The sequence below is a fragment of the Thalassophryne amazonica genome, chromosome 13 (genome assembly GCF_902500255.1).
Source record: "Thalassophryne amazonica chromosome 13, fThaAma1.1, whole genome shotgun sequence".
In the NCBI taxonomy this organism is placed as follows: Eukaryota; Metazoa; Chordata; class Actinopteri; order Batrachoidiformes; family Batrachoididae; genus Thalassophryne; species Thalassophryne amazonica.
In genome coordinates, this window is record NC_047115.1 from 21,104,958 (window position 1) to 21,120,779 (window position 15,822).

The 15,822-nt window shown below is 44.8% G+C and overlaps 1 protein-coding gene across 1 annotated transcript in view; it reads right to left on the bottom strand.

Annotated features, from left to right (window-relative positions):
- Nucleotides 1-15,363, bottom strand: part of slc3a1 (solute carrier family 3 member 1) — a 24,833-nt gene extending 9,470 nt beyond the window's left edge. The window contains exons 1-6 of the mRNA XM_034184710.1: nucleotides 14,954-15,363; nucleotides 11,622-11,801; nucleotides 11,369-11,514; nucleotides 11,135-11,260; nucleotides 10,685-10,804; nucleotides 1,181-1,305 (exon numbers count right to left, since the gene is read on the bottom strand). Of these exons, the coding sequence (XP_034040601.1) occupies nucleotides 1,181-1,305; nucleotides 10,685-10,804; nucleotides 11,135-11,260; nucleotides 11,369-11,514; nucleotides 11,622-11,801; nucleotides 14,954-15,311 (1,055 nt within the window). The 5' untranslated portion in view covers nucleotides 15,312-15,363. The remainder of the gene's footprint in view (nucleotides 1-1,180; nucleotides 1,306-10,684; nucleotides 10,805-11,134; nucleotides 11,261-11,368; nucleotides 11,515-11,621; nucleotides 11,802-14,953) is intronic.
- Between the last annotated feature and the right edge of the window lie 459 nt (nucleotides 15,364-15,822).

The window sequence follows — 15,822 nt, forward strand, 5'->3', positions numbered from 1 at the left end:
TTCTGTAGCAACAGCGTTGTCACTCCACCAGTTTCTCTCACTCTCAGCTGACAGTGCCATTATTGACATCTACGCCGCAACACAGTCGGGGCGTGGAGTAATACACCAAATGTGAAACGGTCGAATATTTTGCCACCATCAACGCTATATTTTATGGTTGGAAATCTCACACAATTAACCAATCAGATTTGCAGAACAAATGGAATTGGATTAGAATTCTGTACATGTACAAAGCAATTAAACTTCTGTCTTTAAAATGAAACAAGATGAACAACTTTTATATTATACATTCTTTCATTTAAAAATAAATGCCTCAAATATACTTTAGAAAAATCATTGGAAATTTAAAAAAAAAAAAATGTAAAACTTAACATATGGAGGCACAATAAAAACATCACATTTATGTTTAAAAAATAAAAGGTCAGGATGAAAACAAATGTACTGGTTCAACAACTGATTTGCTATCAATGCAATCCCTGATTGACGAACTAAATGGACTGCATTTATATCGCGCTTTTTCTATCTATCAAAAGCTCAATGCACTTTACAATTATGCCTCACATTCACATAGCCACACACCAATGTCAGGTGCTGCCATGCAAGGTGGTCACTACACACCGGGAGCAACTTGGTTATTAAGGACTTTGCCCAAGGGCCCTTAGTGATTTTATAGCCTGGCTGGGTTTTGAACTGAGGGTCCTCTGCTCTGAAGCCCAACGCTTATCCACTACCGTCATCTCCCCAATTTAGGGTGGTCGATTTTGCTCCGCCCCTCACCTCGCCTTCACCCCTCTCCAACCACTGATGGAGTTTTTCCTTGGCACTGTTGCCAATGTGCTTGCTCATGGAGTGGTAAGGCTTTAACCTTGCTAGGGTGTAGTGCCTTGAGGTAACTTGTGTTGAGATGTGGCACTGTATAAACTGATCTCAAAAGCATATGTTTAGAACTTTGTGATGTCATATGGCCAGTTCTTTATTAAAGGAAAACCTTCCAGATCCTGTGACGTGGATCCGGATTTGTTTCAAAATTGTATCATCTCCAATCCAAACCCCATGCCTGCAAAAAGTTTCACCAAATTCCATCATCTGCTTTTTGAGTTACGTACTGAAATCACACAACCTTCACCCTCTGTTGGTTGACAGAGGTAAAAGCATAATTGTACAGGCTGAGGACCAATACCTGTATCGTTCAGGCTCACAGCTGTAAGTGTCCATCTCAGCCCTCCAGACCCTCAGCAGGTCATGCAGCCCAAGCTGACTTGTGGTGTAGTCGTGGTGGAGATCCCACTGTGACATTACAGACTCCTGCAGGTTTGTTGACAATAAAACATAACACTGATGTTATTGAGTTTCCAGCTGAGTGGAAGCGTGTTTTCACAAAAGTAAAGTTCCCTCCCTGACTTCACTAATTACAGCGAGTCACACAGTGACCACCAATATAGAAACCAAATACACTGAAATTAATGTTCAGTCACAAGCTCAACAAACATTTTTCTGCGATTAAGTAGTTTGGGTTAAAACAATCAGTGGCCTTGGTAACCACCAGACCTAGGCTGTGGAAATAAGGCATAGTGGAAAAACTAGCTCATTTAATGCTACAAATATCTTCAACTACACCTGCTCCTAATTCCCATAATGTACGACAACATTCCACTGAGGTTTTTGCGGATGTGTCACATAAGACCACTGCAAAAATTAAATCAAAAACCAATTTTTTTTGTTAGTCGCCAGCACAGCAGCCTGTGCTCAAGGTTCTTGAAATGAAGCAATATCTCCACCTGATGGACATTTACCATTAATGCAGGTACAATAATACTCCACTAATGATTATTAGTGCAATGGTGAGAATATTTTCATGAGCTGAAAGATGGAATGTGAACTGATCAGGGCTAAGTTGAGGAGAATCACCTGCTGACGTGATCACCTGCGGTGCACCATCTTGGTCCTTCACCCACTTGTTGGCAGTTTCCTCGCGAGGATAGTAGGAAAGCCTTTTTTTTTTTTTTTATTTATTTTCTACAAGCCTTCTGGTGGCTGAAAAGTCCCATGTGGGATGCACAAGACCTATTACACTTGGGGCAAATGAACACTTGAGTAGGCTGGGCTTGTGCTGCTGCCCGCTCTTTCTGTCTTTGACGCTTCTGGCGTGAGACCTCACTTCTTTCTGCCTTCTCGCTCTTGCTGCTTCACCAAAACAGCTGACAATGTGCTGCAAGGCTTGCTCCGTATGGGCGACGAGGGCGCAGTCATCTGCGAAGAGCAGCTCCATGATTAGCTGTTCTGTGATCTTAGTGTGGGACAGAAGGCGCCGCAAGTTAAACAGACTTCCGTCGGTTCTGAAGCGGATATAGATGCCGTCTGTCAAGTCTTTTTTGGCCTCACGAAGCATCATGCTGAAGAAGATGGAGAACAGAGTGGGCGCGAGGATGCAACCTTGTTTGACGCCATTTGAGATGGGGAAGCTGCCGGACAGAGTCCCGTTGTACTTCACTTGTCCCATCTGGCCTTCATGTAGCTGGCGGATGATGGTGAGGAGCTTTGCAGAGCAGCCAAGGCGTGCAAGAATCTTCCACAAACCCTCACGACTGACCGTGTCAAAAGCCTTGGTTAGGTCTATGAAGGCTGCATAAAGGGCCAGGTTCTTTTCTCTGCACTTCTCCTGGATCTGTCTCAGGATGAAGATCATGTCGGTGGTTCCCCTGTTGGCCAGAAATCCGCACTGACTCTCGGGAGTATTTTCATGCGCTATGGTAGGGGTAAGCCTGTTGAGCAGCACTCGAGCCAAAATCTTACCTGCTATTGAGAGGATAGTGATGCCCCGGTAATTAGAACAGTCGGACTTGTCGCTCTTGTTCTTGTACATGGAGACAATGACCGCATCCCGAAGGTCATGTGGAACCATTTCCTTTTCCCAGCAACTGGAGAAGAGAATCTGAAGCTTGTCGAGGACTGCCTCACCTCCATTTTGGTACACCTCTGCTGGGATGCCATCTATGCCAGGAGACTTCCCTGAATTCAGCTGCGTGGTGGCCTTTCGGATCTCTTCAAGTGTTGGGGGGTCATCAAGTTCCCATTTCACCTCCACCTGGGGAATCTTCTCGATTGATGACTCTTGCACAGTACGCTTGTCACTGAAGAGGTTTTCAAAGTGTTCTGACCAACACTGCATAATGGTTTCCTTGTCCGTCAGAAGGGTGGAGCTGTCTGAGGAGCGCAAGGGTGCTTGCACTTGATGTGCTGGCCCATGGATGGTCTTAAGGGCTTCATAAAAGGAGCGCATGTCTCCGGCATCAGCATGTTGTTGTGTCTTCTCCGCAAAAGCTAGCCACCAGTCGTTGTGCAGTATGCGGAGCTTGCTTTGCAGTGTTGAGCAGGCATTTCTGTAAGCTGTCGTGGCAGAGTGGTCATCAGGTTTAGCTAAAAGAGTCTTGTGGCATGCACGTTTCTTTTCTAGTAGTTCCTGGATCTGTGCATCAGACTCATCAAACCAGTCTTTATTTTTCCTGGCTGAGAAGCCCGCTACTTCTGCTGCCGTCTCCTGAAGGATGGTCTTTAATCTCATCCACTGTTGTTCAGGGTCGTCAGGCAGGCCTTCTTCTCCACCCAGTCTCTCCTCTAGTTTGGCCTGGAACTCCATTTTTGTGTCTATGTCTTGCAGCTTGTGGACTTGTAGCTTCTTAAACTGTGGGCCTTTCTTCTTAGGAGGGGGCTTGAAAGTGAAAGCAATCTTGGAACGGACCAAGCGATGATCCGTATAGCAATCCGCGCTAGGCATCACCCTGGTATGTAGTACGTCTCTTCTATCACGCTGTTGTGTCAGAACGTAATCCAGAAGGTGCCAGTGTTTGGAGCGTGGGTGTCTCCAGGTTGCTTTGAATCTCTCTCTCTGTTGGAACAGGCTGTTGGTGATCGTCAAGTCATGTGCAGAGCAGAACTCCAGCAGCAGGTGGCCATTGTTGTTACAGTTGCCTATGCCTTGTTTCCCTAGCACGTCTTTCCATACATCGGAGTCGCGGCCCACTCTGGCGTTGAAATCTCCCATGATGAGGAGCTTGTCCTGGGTGTCGACGCGCTGTAGAAGGTTGTGCAGATCGCTATAGAAAGCCTCCTTAACTCCGATGTTGGCCTGCATGGTTGGGGCATACACACTAACAATAGTGGCAAAATCCTTGTTGTTGATGGGGAGCCGGAGTGACATGAGTCGGTCAGAATGTCCAACTGGCAAACTGTGTAACCTATGTGCTATGGCGCTCTTAATCATGAACCCGACCCCTGAGAGTCAACGATCTTCTTTAGCCTTCCCTGACTAGAACAGTGTGTAGCCTGTGCCTTCCTCGGTGAGTGATCCTTGGTCTGCAAAGCGCACCTCGCTGAGTGCAGCAATGTCTATGTCAAGCCTTGCTAACTCTTTGGCGACTAAGGCTGAGCGTCTTCGAGGACAATCGCTATTGTCTGAGTCCATCATTGTGCATACATTCCAGCACGCAATTTTCAGGTTCTTTGTTTTTCTTTTCGCACTGCGTGTAGTGATGCCCGTTGGCAGCGGTGAGCCAATCGGGTCTAGTGAGACAAGCCATGTTTAGACCACCTTTTCTAGGTCTGTCTCCATGTGGAGCAAGCAGGGCTATCCCTAAACAGGGCTGCTTGGTCACCCAGGGCCCTGCCAGATGATGCTGTTGTCTCGGGTCAGCAATCAAACGACCATAGCTCCTGAGCCGCCTGCATGCGGGATCGAGACTGCAGCTCCCAGTGCCATCGTGCACCTGCTGTTTTCACCTCTTCCCATCGCTGCAGGGCTTTCCTTCCCGCCTGCGCTCGTTGCTTAAAGTGGGGCTCAGCTCGCGCACACCAATTCCACTCTTTAGGCAAGGTGGCACTCCACAGTGGCACCCACTTACTGACTGATAAAAGCTTCACATCTTTTCTCAAACCGTATTGTGTGCAGAGATGATTAAAGTTTCAAGCAGATAGGTTAAAGTTCAAGGTCCGCACAGTGCGGAGAACACGTCACCTGCACACGGAGACATGTGCTTCCCTCACTAGTCTCATTGTATGGTCATTGAGAACTCCTTACTTCATACAAATTTGCCTAATTAATGTAAATTAAGTTCAAGACATATTCAGCAACTCCAAAAAATGTTCATATATCCATCCCCTGACTCATCTCAAGAAAACAGACTGTAATAGCACAGACTTGTTTTAAAAATAATCTTTATAATTAGTTTGTCCAATTACTTACAGCCTCTGAAAATGGAGGTAAAGTGTAGAAAAATAGTAATTTGGAAAAGGTTAATGAGATATGGTTGTTAAAGCTGAAAGTCAACACGGCATGCACATCCTGCGTTGTTTGAATTTAGCTCCACTGTGGTGGCGTACAGACAGAGGCACCTTTACAAAAAACTGTCCACTTCTTATGGACCTGACTGCTGCATAGTGCTCGGATCGAGGCCAACTCTGCAGTCAATGAATTGCTAATCCACTAAAGTATGTCTCTTTAGTGTTAATCTTTGCCCTGAAGGGAAAAAAAACTGCATGGAACAGAAAGTCTCTGAGGAAGTTTAACTCTGCATGAACTGTGAATTTGCACCCTGATCCAAAACCCAGAGGTAGTACAGAGTTTATCAACTGCTGATTGTATTGCAAGATGCACGGTAACGCCTTGCTTCAGCGAAGACGCGTCTGCCATTAATGTCTCATTCAGATCATCCCATCCTGAATGCTGGTGTGTTTACATGACAAAACACCAGTATTCAGAACACTGAGCGCAAAAGGTGTCATTGGACAGAAAGTGGGAGATGTGACCTTTCTGGGATTTTGCTTTTATTTTGGAGTAATACAAGAAAATGTCTGGGCCGGGAATCAAACCTGTGGCTGTGGCACACTGCAGTATGCAAACACGTACAGTCAGGTGCACAAACAGTAAGGTCCTGTATGGCAAATCTGTGTGGAGTAGGCAGTTCTCAAAAACCAAATACAGTACTCTCTCTTTCTCTCTCTCTCTCTCTCTCATGTTATCCATCAATAACTAGGTATTGTGGCTTAGTTAGTCCATAGTCTGTTTCTTGTTTTGAATTCTGCCAGTGAAAAGCTTTGATTCAAAGCTTCGAAGCTCACTTTAAGATAAACAATGCTTCATAATACAATCTTTCTTTTGAATTCTGTCATGTCATGTGATAATCACACGTGCACACAAAGTAAGACAAAAGTAGCGAGAAGTTGGACTTGGAACACAAAGGTCATGATGTTCATCGGTGTGGCAGTCTGACTTTTTGCTGAATCCAATATCTGAAGTTCCGTGCAATCGGGATTTAGGAAGAAACACAGTAAAACAACAGCAGCTTTGAAAGTCCTAAACGATGTTCTGGAATCATTGGATGAAAAACAAGATTGTGCTACCCTCTTTATTGATCTTTTTAAAGCCTTTGACACTGTGGATCACGCAGTGCTAAAACAGAAATTGCACTGTATTGGTCTGTCAAACCACACTGTTGGGTGGTTGGATAAACACAAAGGACACAATGTGTAAAGGTCCAGGACCAAAAATCTACATTTCAGGCCGTCTCTTCTGGTGTACCACAGGGTTCGATTCTTGGCCCTCTGCTTTTTATTATTTATATAAATGATTTGGATAAAGTGGTCTCAAATGCGGGCAGCACGGTGGCTTAGTGGTTAGCACTGTTGCCTCACAGCGAGAAGGCTGTGGGTTCAATTCCCATGGCCTTTCTGTGTGGAGTTTGCATGTTCTCCCTGTGTTTGCGTGGGTTTCCTCCGGGTGCTCCGGGTTTCCTCCCACATCCAAAGACATGCGGGTTAGGTGGATTGGAATCTTTAAAATTGTCCGTAGGTGTGTCCGTAGGTGTGTGTGTGTTTGTTTGTCTATTTGTGGCCCTGCGACAGACTAGCGTCCTGTCCTGGGTGTACCCCGCCTCGCGCTCTATGACTGCTGGGATAGGCTCCAGCCCCCCGTGACCCTTAATTGGACTAAGCGGTAGAAGATGGATGGATGGTCTCAAATGCAAATCTGCACATGTATGCAGATGACAGTGTGTTATATGTGTCAGCGCCCACGGCAAAACTGGCTGAACACCAACTTCATAGTTCTTTTAATTGCCTACAAAATGCTTTTTTTCCATTTAAATTGGTTTTAAATTCGGAAAAGACAAAATACATGATTTTCTTCAAAAGTAAAGCAACTCTCTTCATTTGTCTCCCATTATGTCGCCTGATGGGCATCAAATTGAATTGGTAACAATATAAATATCTTGGCATTTTAATGGATGATGGTTTATCTTTTAAGCTCCATATACAAAAGTTGACTCAGACTGAAATTAAAACTTGGTTTTTACTTTCGTATAAAATCATGTTTTACTTTTGAATCCTGCAAGAAACTTGTCACTGCAACTTTTATGTCTGTTCTTGATTATGGTGATGTTATTTACATGAATGCCTCCACTGACTCTTTGCATGCCTTGGACACTATTTTTCATGGGGCACTGCGTTTTATTACAAACATGAGGTCACTGTGTCCTGTACGCCCAGTTGGCGGCAGTTGGCAGCGCCGCACTCTTGGAATGAACTCCAAAATGAGTTTAGGGTGAAAGAGCTAGTGCCACTAAATACTTTTAAATCACTTTTGATGGATCTTGAAACAAAGTCTCTGACCTGTAGATGTTTTACCTGATTGTATTATCTCGTTCAAGTGTTTGTTTTCAATGTAAAAATGTAACTGTGTATGTAACTCTGCTCTGCCTCTTGGCCAGGACACTCTTGAAAAAGATTCTTAATCTCTGTGAGTTTATCCTGGTTAAATAAAGGTTAAATAAAATAAAACCAACCTGTAACAGTCATGCTTATGTGGAGAGAGAGACTGGTTTTGGTGGAAATGGTGCAGAACACCAAGAACGCTGCTGTTACTACATTTTTGATGTAGTGTAGCAGATAATGAAAACAATTCTCCAAATGGTGATTATCATAAAGATTCCAAAACTACAGAAAACTATTCCTTTTTAAAACCTAATTAACTCAACCAGTAATTTGCATCACTTTTTACCAAAATTGAAGCAACTTTTGACCTCTGTACAAACTGAAATTGACCTATATCACCATTCTTGCTGTTTTACCCCATAACATTCAGTCACAGATAGTCCAAACTATGCCTTTTTGGAATTTTTATGTTCATACAAATAATGTGATATAGTTTTCAATATAATTGGAGTACATTTTAATTTTGACCCCTGTGTAATTCTTCAATTGACACCTACCTGGTCACCTATTGAAAATTCAAATGGCCAATGCATTTTTTCAAAAGAGTAATGTCTAAGGAGTATTTGTGTCAAATGCGGTGCTTGCATCACCATTTGAAGGACTCCCCTGTAAATATTCGGTTATCTGCTGCACTAATGGGAAAGAATTACTTTGTGCACACACACGGTGGACCGTGTGGATGTTTCCACCTTTTAACAAAAACGTGAACTGACTGTGAAGCGTGGGCTGACCACCATACGGAAGCTACTGCGTGCGTCTGGGCTGAACGAGCTGTTCACAGGGACACCGGACAAAAGCCGCTGCGCAGAGTGGGTTTGGCCAAGTAAGTGAGCTAGTCGCAGAAATTCACTAGACTGAGCAAGCGGTAAATCAGCCACACGCACACACCCCTCTCCACCAACAGGTAGGTGAGACCCACATCATATAGGTGAAGAATAGGTCACTTCTACACCCATCGCCACTAGTAGGGAGATGTTGGGTTGTGGGCAGCTAGGTCTGGGGACTAGCTTAGGAGGGTTACCCCATACTTATTTCTCATATTGAAGTATACTTACTGCCCTGCGACAGACTGGCATCCTGTCCTGGATGTACCCCGCCTCACGTTCTATGACTGGTGGGATAGGCTCCAGCCCCCCGCGACCCTTAATTGGAGTAAGCAGTTGAAAATGGGTGAGTGAATATATTTTCTTTTCTCCATATTTTGATGGGGTGACACCCTAGCACCCCCTAGTGACCAGCCGTCCTGCTCATGACCCTCTCAGAGGGTCATTCAGAGGGCGCTGACCTGGTACTACTTTTTCTGGGTGAAATCTGGGAGAATTCAAATGCTAGCAAGGGTCCAAATACCTCAGCTGGAACTACTGGTCCTTCAGGACAGATCGCAAAGACCCAGCAACTGCAGTATTCTATACCCCCCCACCATTAATTCACAGCATAACTAAAGTGTTGATCCTTGCTAAAATTCTAGTTTGTATCTTTACCTACAAATCAAATCAATTTCATTTGTATAGCGCCAAATCACAACAAACAGTTGCCCCAAGGCGCTTTATATTGTAAGGCAAAGCCATACAATAATTACGGAAAAACCCCCAACGGTCAAAACGACCCCCTGTGAGCAAGCACTTGGCGACAGTGGGAAGGAAAAACTCCCTTTTAACAGGAAGAAACCCAATATCAGACACTCTTTTGAAGTGACAGACCAGCGCAGGAAATTGGAAAAATATATTGGCATTTTAATTTTTTAGTTAAATTGTCCCTGAATTTTAACTACAGCTTGAATAACTTGAGATCTGTTCCTTCAACAACTTTTAGCTGTGACATGAGCTGACTGTGCATTCCATGTCTTTTTCTGAAGGTCGGTGGCCGTGATCTTTATTTAATAAATGCTGAATGAAATGTTCTAAATCTAAAGTTGTTTTTATTATCATTATTATTATTATTATCTTGGTGCACTGCAAATATTTGCAGTGCACCAAGATAAAAAAAAAAGACAAAATTTTCAAAGATACTGCAGTCTAATATCAAATCAAATCAATTTTATTTATATAGCGCCAAATCACAACAAACAGTTGCCTCAAGGCACTTTATATTGTAAGGCAAAGCCATACATTAATTAAAGAAAAACCCCAACGGTCAAAACGACCCCCTGTGAGCAAGCACTTGCCGACAGTGGGAAGGAAAAACTCCCTTTTAACAGGAAGAAACCTCCAGCAGAACCAGGCTCAGGGAGGGGCAGTCTTCTGCTGGGACTGGTTGGGGCTGAGGGAGAGAACCAGGAAAAAGACATGCTGTGGAGGGGAGCAGAGATCAATCACTAATGATTAAATGCAGAGTGGTGCATACAGAGCAAAAAGAGAAAGAAACACTCAGTGCATCATGGGAACCCCCCAGCAGTGTAAGTCTATAGCAGCATAACTAAGGGATGGTTCAGGGTCACCTGATCCAGCCCTAACTATAAGCTTTAGCAAAAAGGAAAGTTTTAAGCCTAATCTTAAAAGTAGAGAGGGTGTCTGTCTCCCTGATCTGAATTGGGAGCTGGATCCAGAGGAGAGGAGCCTGAAAGCTGAAGGCTCTGCCTCCCATTCTACTCTTACAAACCCTAGGAACTACAAGTAAGCCTGCAGTCTGAGAGCGAAGCGCTGTATTGGGGTGATATGGTACTATGAGGTCCCTAAGGTCCTTACAACACTGAAGTATTGGTTTCTTCAGATGTTCAATTGTTCTGCTGTGTGGAACTGCAGATAAATGCACGAGGGCCGAGCAGCTCAAGTTGAGGCTGCAGACCCTCGTGTTTCGCAGTCCTTTAAAACACCTGCAGTCCAAATCAGCGCCTCCGCTCACTGTGCGTGTGGAGCCGGTTTGTGCACTTTAGCTGAGCCAGTTGGTGACATGTTAGGACGTACTGAGCGGCGACACTCACAGGCGGGTTATTTGGATGCACCTGGGGCTCGTCCCTCAGGTGATCGGCCTCCAGCAACCGCTTCACTGCACCCATACGAAAGCCGTCCACTCCCTTGTCCAGCCAGAAATGAATAATATCCTGGAGGGAGCAAAAGTACAACGTGTCAACTCTCCAAGAAGAAAATGTAAACAAATAGAATCTTCACAGCCATCAGTGTTACACCACAAGATCTTTACCAACAACATCTGAGCTTTGCTGTTTGTGCCGAGTCTAAAATGACACACAAGGTACATTTTCCAATGTGCACAACACAGGGATGTGCACGTGTCACTGAAATTGCTCTGCTGTGTGGAACTGCAGATAAATGCACACGAGGGCCGAGCAGCTCAAGTTGAATTTAATGAATTTGGAATGAATGAATGAATTTATTATTAAGAAGAAGAGAGGACCTTGTGTGTTTATTCTTACAATCATCTCTTTGCGGACGTTTGGGTTTCTGAAGTTCAGGTCAGGTTGCTCCTTGAGAAACTGGTGCAGGTAACACTGACCTCTGATGTCATCATACGTCCATGACGAGTTCCCAAAAACACTGACCTGAGAGTAGAGGGAACAGAAGAGTCCAAGTGAAGACCCACTGCGCATCCGTCTGAGGGGCAGGTGTTTAAGTTAATAGCAGGTGCGTGCGCTGCTTCATCTACCAACCCAGTTATTAGGCCTCGGGGCAGAAGCATTGCAGTCGGTCCAGATGTAGTAATCCTTGTATTGTTCATCTCTGCTCCGGCTGAGGTTGAACCAGCGGTGCTGATCACTGGTGTGGTTGGGAATAAAGTCCATGATCAGCTTCATTCCTGGTGGAAAGAGAGAATAATTAAAGTCAATGACTATTCTGCCCCAAAATGAGAAACCTGAACACCCCACCCATCCCATCATCACCAATCCAGGAACCTTCCTGTACCTTTGTTGTGCATGTCAGCCAGCAGGTCTTCAAAGTCTTGCATGGTCCCAAAGACAGGGTCAATTTCACGGAAGTCTTCCACATCATAGCCAAAGTCCTTCATTGGGGAGCGGTAGAATGGACTGATCCAAACAGACTTTATGTTCAGGTACTGAAAGTGATCCAGCTTCTGTTGAATACCTGTCAGTCGATAAACACAAAGATACGCAAGTGCCCCTGCAGAAAACAAGGCTTGTATTTAAACCGATGACAGCCAACAGCAGTGAACGTGGAGATGTTTGCAAATAGCACCTGCTAACCAGAAACTAATGCTGGAAGACTACCTAGTACATATTAGAGATCCGGCTTTGAATTGGACTCACTGTGCACGCACAACCGATATATGGTATGCAAGGCTTTCAGTTACGAACCACTAGCAACAGCTGAAACTCCATTCGCATTCAGTTTTTGCTCAGGGTGCCTGCAGCAGATCCTGTATGGATCTGAGCATTGATGTGGCACAACTTTTATACTGAATGCCCCTCGTGAATTAACTCCAGATCCACATGGACCCTAGACTCAGGAATGGGAGGCTCTGATCCGGGGATCTTGTGCCACTGTGCTCCAAACTGTATCTACATTTTCTACAAGCTCTTAATGATGTGTGAGACGTCACCTCCACTGCATAAGATAAAGCTAGTGTGCAGGATTTAGTGTCATCTACTGGTGAGGTTGCAGATTGCATGATCACAATTGTGTTTCCCTTCACATTTTTTGAAATCTGAAATCCTTTGACACCCACCCAAACTTTCAATCACAATTTCAATCAACACAACATTAAAATGAAATATTTCCATATACACTCAACAAAAATATAATATATATATAAAATATAAACGCAACACAAACTGTCAGAAACCGTCTCAGGGAAGCTCATCTGCATGCTCGTCGTCCTCATCGGGGTCTCGACCTGACTCCAGTTCGTCGTTGGAACTGACTTGAGTGGGCAAATGCTCACATTCGCTGGCGTTTGGCACGTTGGAGAGGTGTTCTCTTCACGGATGAATCACGGTTCACACTGTCCAGGGCAGATGGCAGACAGCGTGTGTGGCGTCGTATGGGTGAGCAGTTTTCTGATGTCAATGTTGTGGATCGAGTGGCCCATGGTGGCGGTGGGGTTATGGTATGGGCAGGCGTGTTATGGACGAAGAACACAGGTGCATTTTATTGATGGCATTTTAAATGCACAGAGATACCGTGACGAGATCTTGAGGCCCATTGTTGTGCCATACATCCAAGAACATCACCATGTTGCAGCAGGATAATGCACGGCCCCATGTTGCAAGGATCTGTACACAATTCTTGGAAGCTGAAAATGTCCCAGTTCTTGCATGGCCGGCATACTCACCGGACATGTCACCCACTGAGCATGTTTGGGATGCTCTGGACCGGCGTATACGACAGCGTGTACCAGTTCCTGCCAATATCCAGCAACTTCACACAGCCATTGAAGAGGAGTGGACCAACATTCCACAGGCCACAATTGACAACCTGATCAACTCTATGCGAAGGAGATGTGTTGCACTGCATGAGGCAAATGGTGGTCACACCACATACTGACTGCTATCCCCCCCCAATAAAACAAAACTGCACCTTTCAGAGTGGCCTTTTATTGTGGGCAGTCTAAGGCACACCTGTGCACTAATCATGGTGTCTAATCAGCATCTTGATATGGCACACCTGTGAGGTGGGATGGATTATCTCAGCAAAGGAGAAGTGCTCACTATCACAGATTTAGACTGGTTTGTGAACAATATTTGAGGGAAATGGTGATATTGTGTACGTGGAAAAAGTTTTAGATCTTTGAGTTCATCTCATACAAAATGGGAGCAAAACCAAGTGTTGCGTTTATATTTTTGTTGCGTGTACATAGAAACTAAGAGAACTGAAGAACATTATTTAAATCCCACCGAAGTCATTATGTTTTAAATAAGTAAATGTAGCAAAGTGGTGATTTGTACGTACATACGAGGTCTGTCCATAAAGTATCGTACCTTTTTATTTTATTTTTTTTAAACTATATGGATTTGATTCATGTTTTCACGTCAGACAAGCTTGAACCCTTGTGCGCATGTGTGAGTTTTTCCACGCCTGTCGGTGACGTCATTCGCCTGTGAGCACGCCTTGTGGAAGGAGTGGTCCCGCCCCGTCGTCGGATTTTCATTGTCTGGAAATGGCGGACTGATTTGGGGTTTTTTTCCATCAGAATTTTTTCAGAAGCTGTTATAGACTGGCACCTGGAAACTATTCGAAAAATTTATCTGGCTTTCGGTGAAAATTTTACAGGTTATACAGAGAATAAGGTCTGGTAGTACAGCTTTATGGACCCCTTTAAGGACGCTCAGCGTGCCGCGCTCCGTGCTGCGACGACACGGCACAAGTCACCGGACCATTTCTGAGCTGATGGCTCTGTGGATACGAGACCGTCGTGTGCTCTTTCTCTGGTTATTACAAGAGCTGGACATCAGCCATTTTCTGGCAGATTTCACTTTTAACAAGAGATTTTGTCATGGAAAGCCGCGCGGAGGCTTCGCGCGTCACGACCGATTCACTTTGGAAGCGAGACAAAGGAACACCTCCGTTTCGGCATGTCAGAGCACAAGTTTGGACATGTCCAGCTCTCCACAATTTCACTGATACTTATTGGACTGGTAAGCACTGAAAGCCGATAGACATGTCCAAACTTGTCCTCTCATTTAAATTGAGAAACCATTTGAAAAGGTAATGGAAAACAGAAATTGTAGATATAAATAGCCAAAATAAAGGCCCACGCATCTAAAATGCCAGTCATTTCAGTAAGACTCATGGAGGCCGCCACACGTGCTCACAAGATGGATTATTTTAGTTGAGCCAGTTCAAAATTGTGACTTGAGCTGATTCAAGTTACATTTTAAAATAAGGATTTTTTTTATTTTTGAGTTGGTTTGACTTGCTGAATTAAGTAGATGTAGCAAACTTAAAAGTTTATACTAGAATGGCATGTTTATTTTATGCTGGAATTACTACCCCTTAGCATTATTTTTTATAGTGTATATTCGCAGCCCTCCAGGGGGCCGCAACCCGCACTTTGGTAATCACTGCTGTATTCCTTCTGTTAGTAATCGCATTTAATTACTACACATTGTTACTTTAAGAGATCTTCAGATCAGTGCTCTACTGCTGCAGGAAAATAAAATGCATTATAAAACACACTTTTGTACATTTTAAATGTTCATAATTTGTTATAGCCGCGATATTTAACAGCCAAAGGGGGAGAAAAAGTTTAACCTTTAACTTTTTATGTGTTTATTAACCTTTGAGATCTCCGACCCCGTCGCCGTCCGAGTCCTTGAAGGACCGGGGGTAGACCTGGTACACCGGGGAGGTCTGCCACCAGTTCAGGCACCGCGGCGACAGCGCGATCACCGTGACCGTGAGCGCCACCAGCGCCAGCGTGCACGCCACCGTCAGCCAGAACAAGATCTCCCGGGGCAGCCGGTACCGGGCTCGGCAAGAGTACAGCAGGAGAACCTCCTTCGGCATCCCGGCGTACGGCTGCGGCTGGATCTGCGCGTCTGCGTCCTGCGCCACCGAATCACCGTCTGTATCATCCCGAACCGGGTTGTCGATGCCGTCCAGCTCCACAGTCACGCAGAACTTTTTCCGAGTCATTTTCCCGAGTTCTAACAAACGGAACGTGCAGATCTCGGCGCTGGTCTCCTGCAGCACCCGACGCACACGGCGAGCACCTGCGGAATGTGGGAAACCAGAGAGTTGAATGGGAAGTGAAGTTGCCAGGTTGGCTGGACCAGGTGCGTTTATCTTTCCCAGGTCTCCCTGCAAGGACACAAACATGTCGGCGGTGAATGTGTAACGTTTTACGACTCTATATTCATACAAAAATATTGTTAGCAACCAAGCCTGGCAGTGTTGTACTCACCTTTGATGGCAGTTTTGGAGAAAAGGTTTGTGAAAAACTTTCAGGAAAAACCTGTTGGTGGATGTCAAAGGAACTGAGCACAACAGCAGCAAAGATATGCATGAAGGAAAGCAAACACTGGTCTGAATTTAGTTGATTGGTGGATACCAACAGTAAGTCCTTTGTTTCACCCTGGGTCGCTGCAGCAGCTCCAAAGTGGATCTGCATATTGATATGGCACAAGATTTACACGTCTCTAGTCTG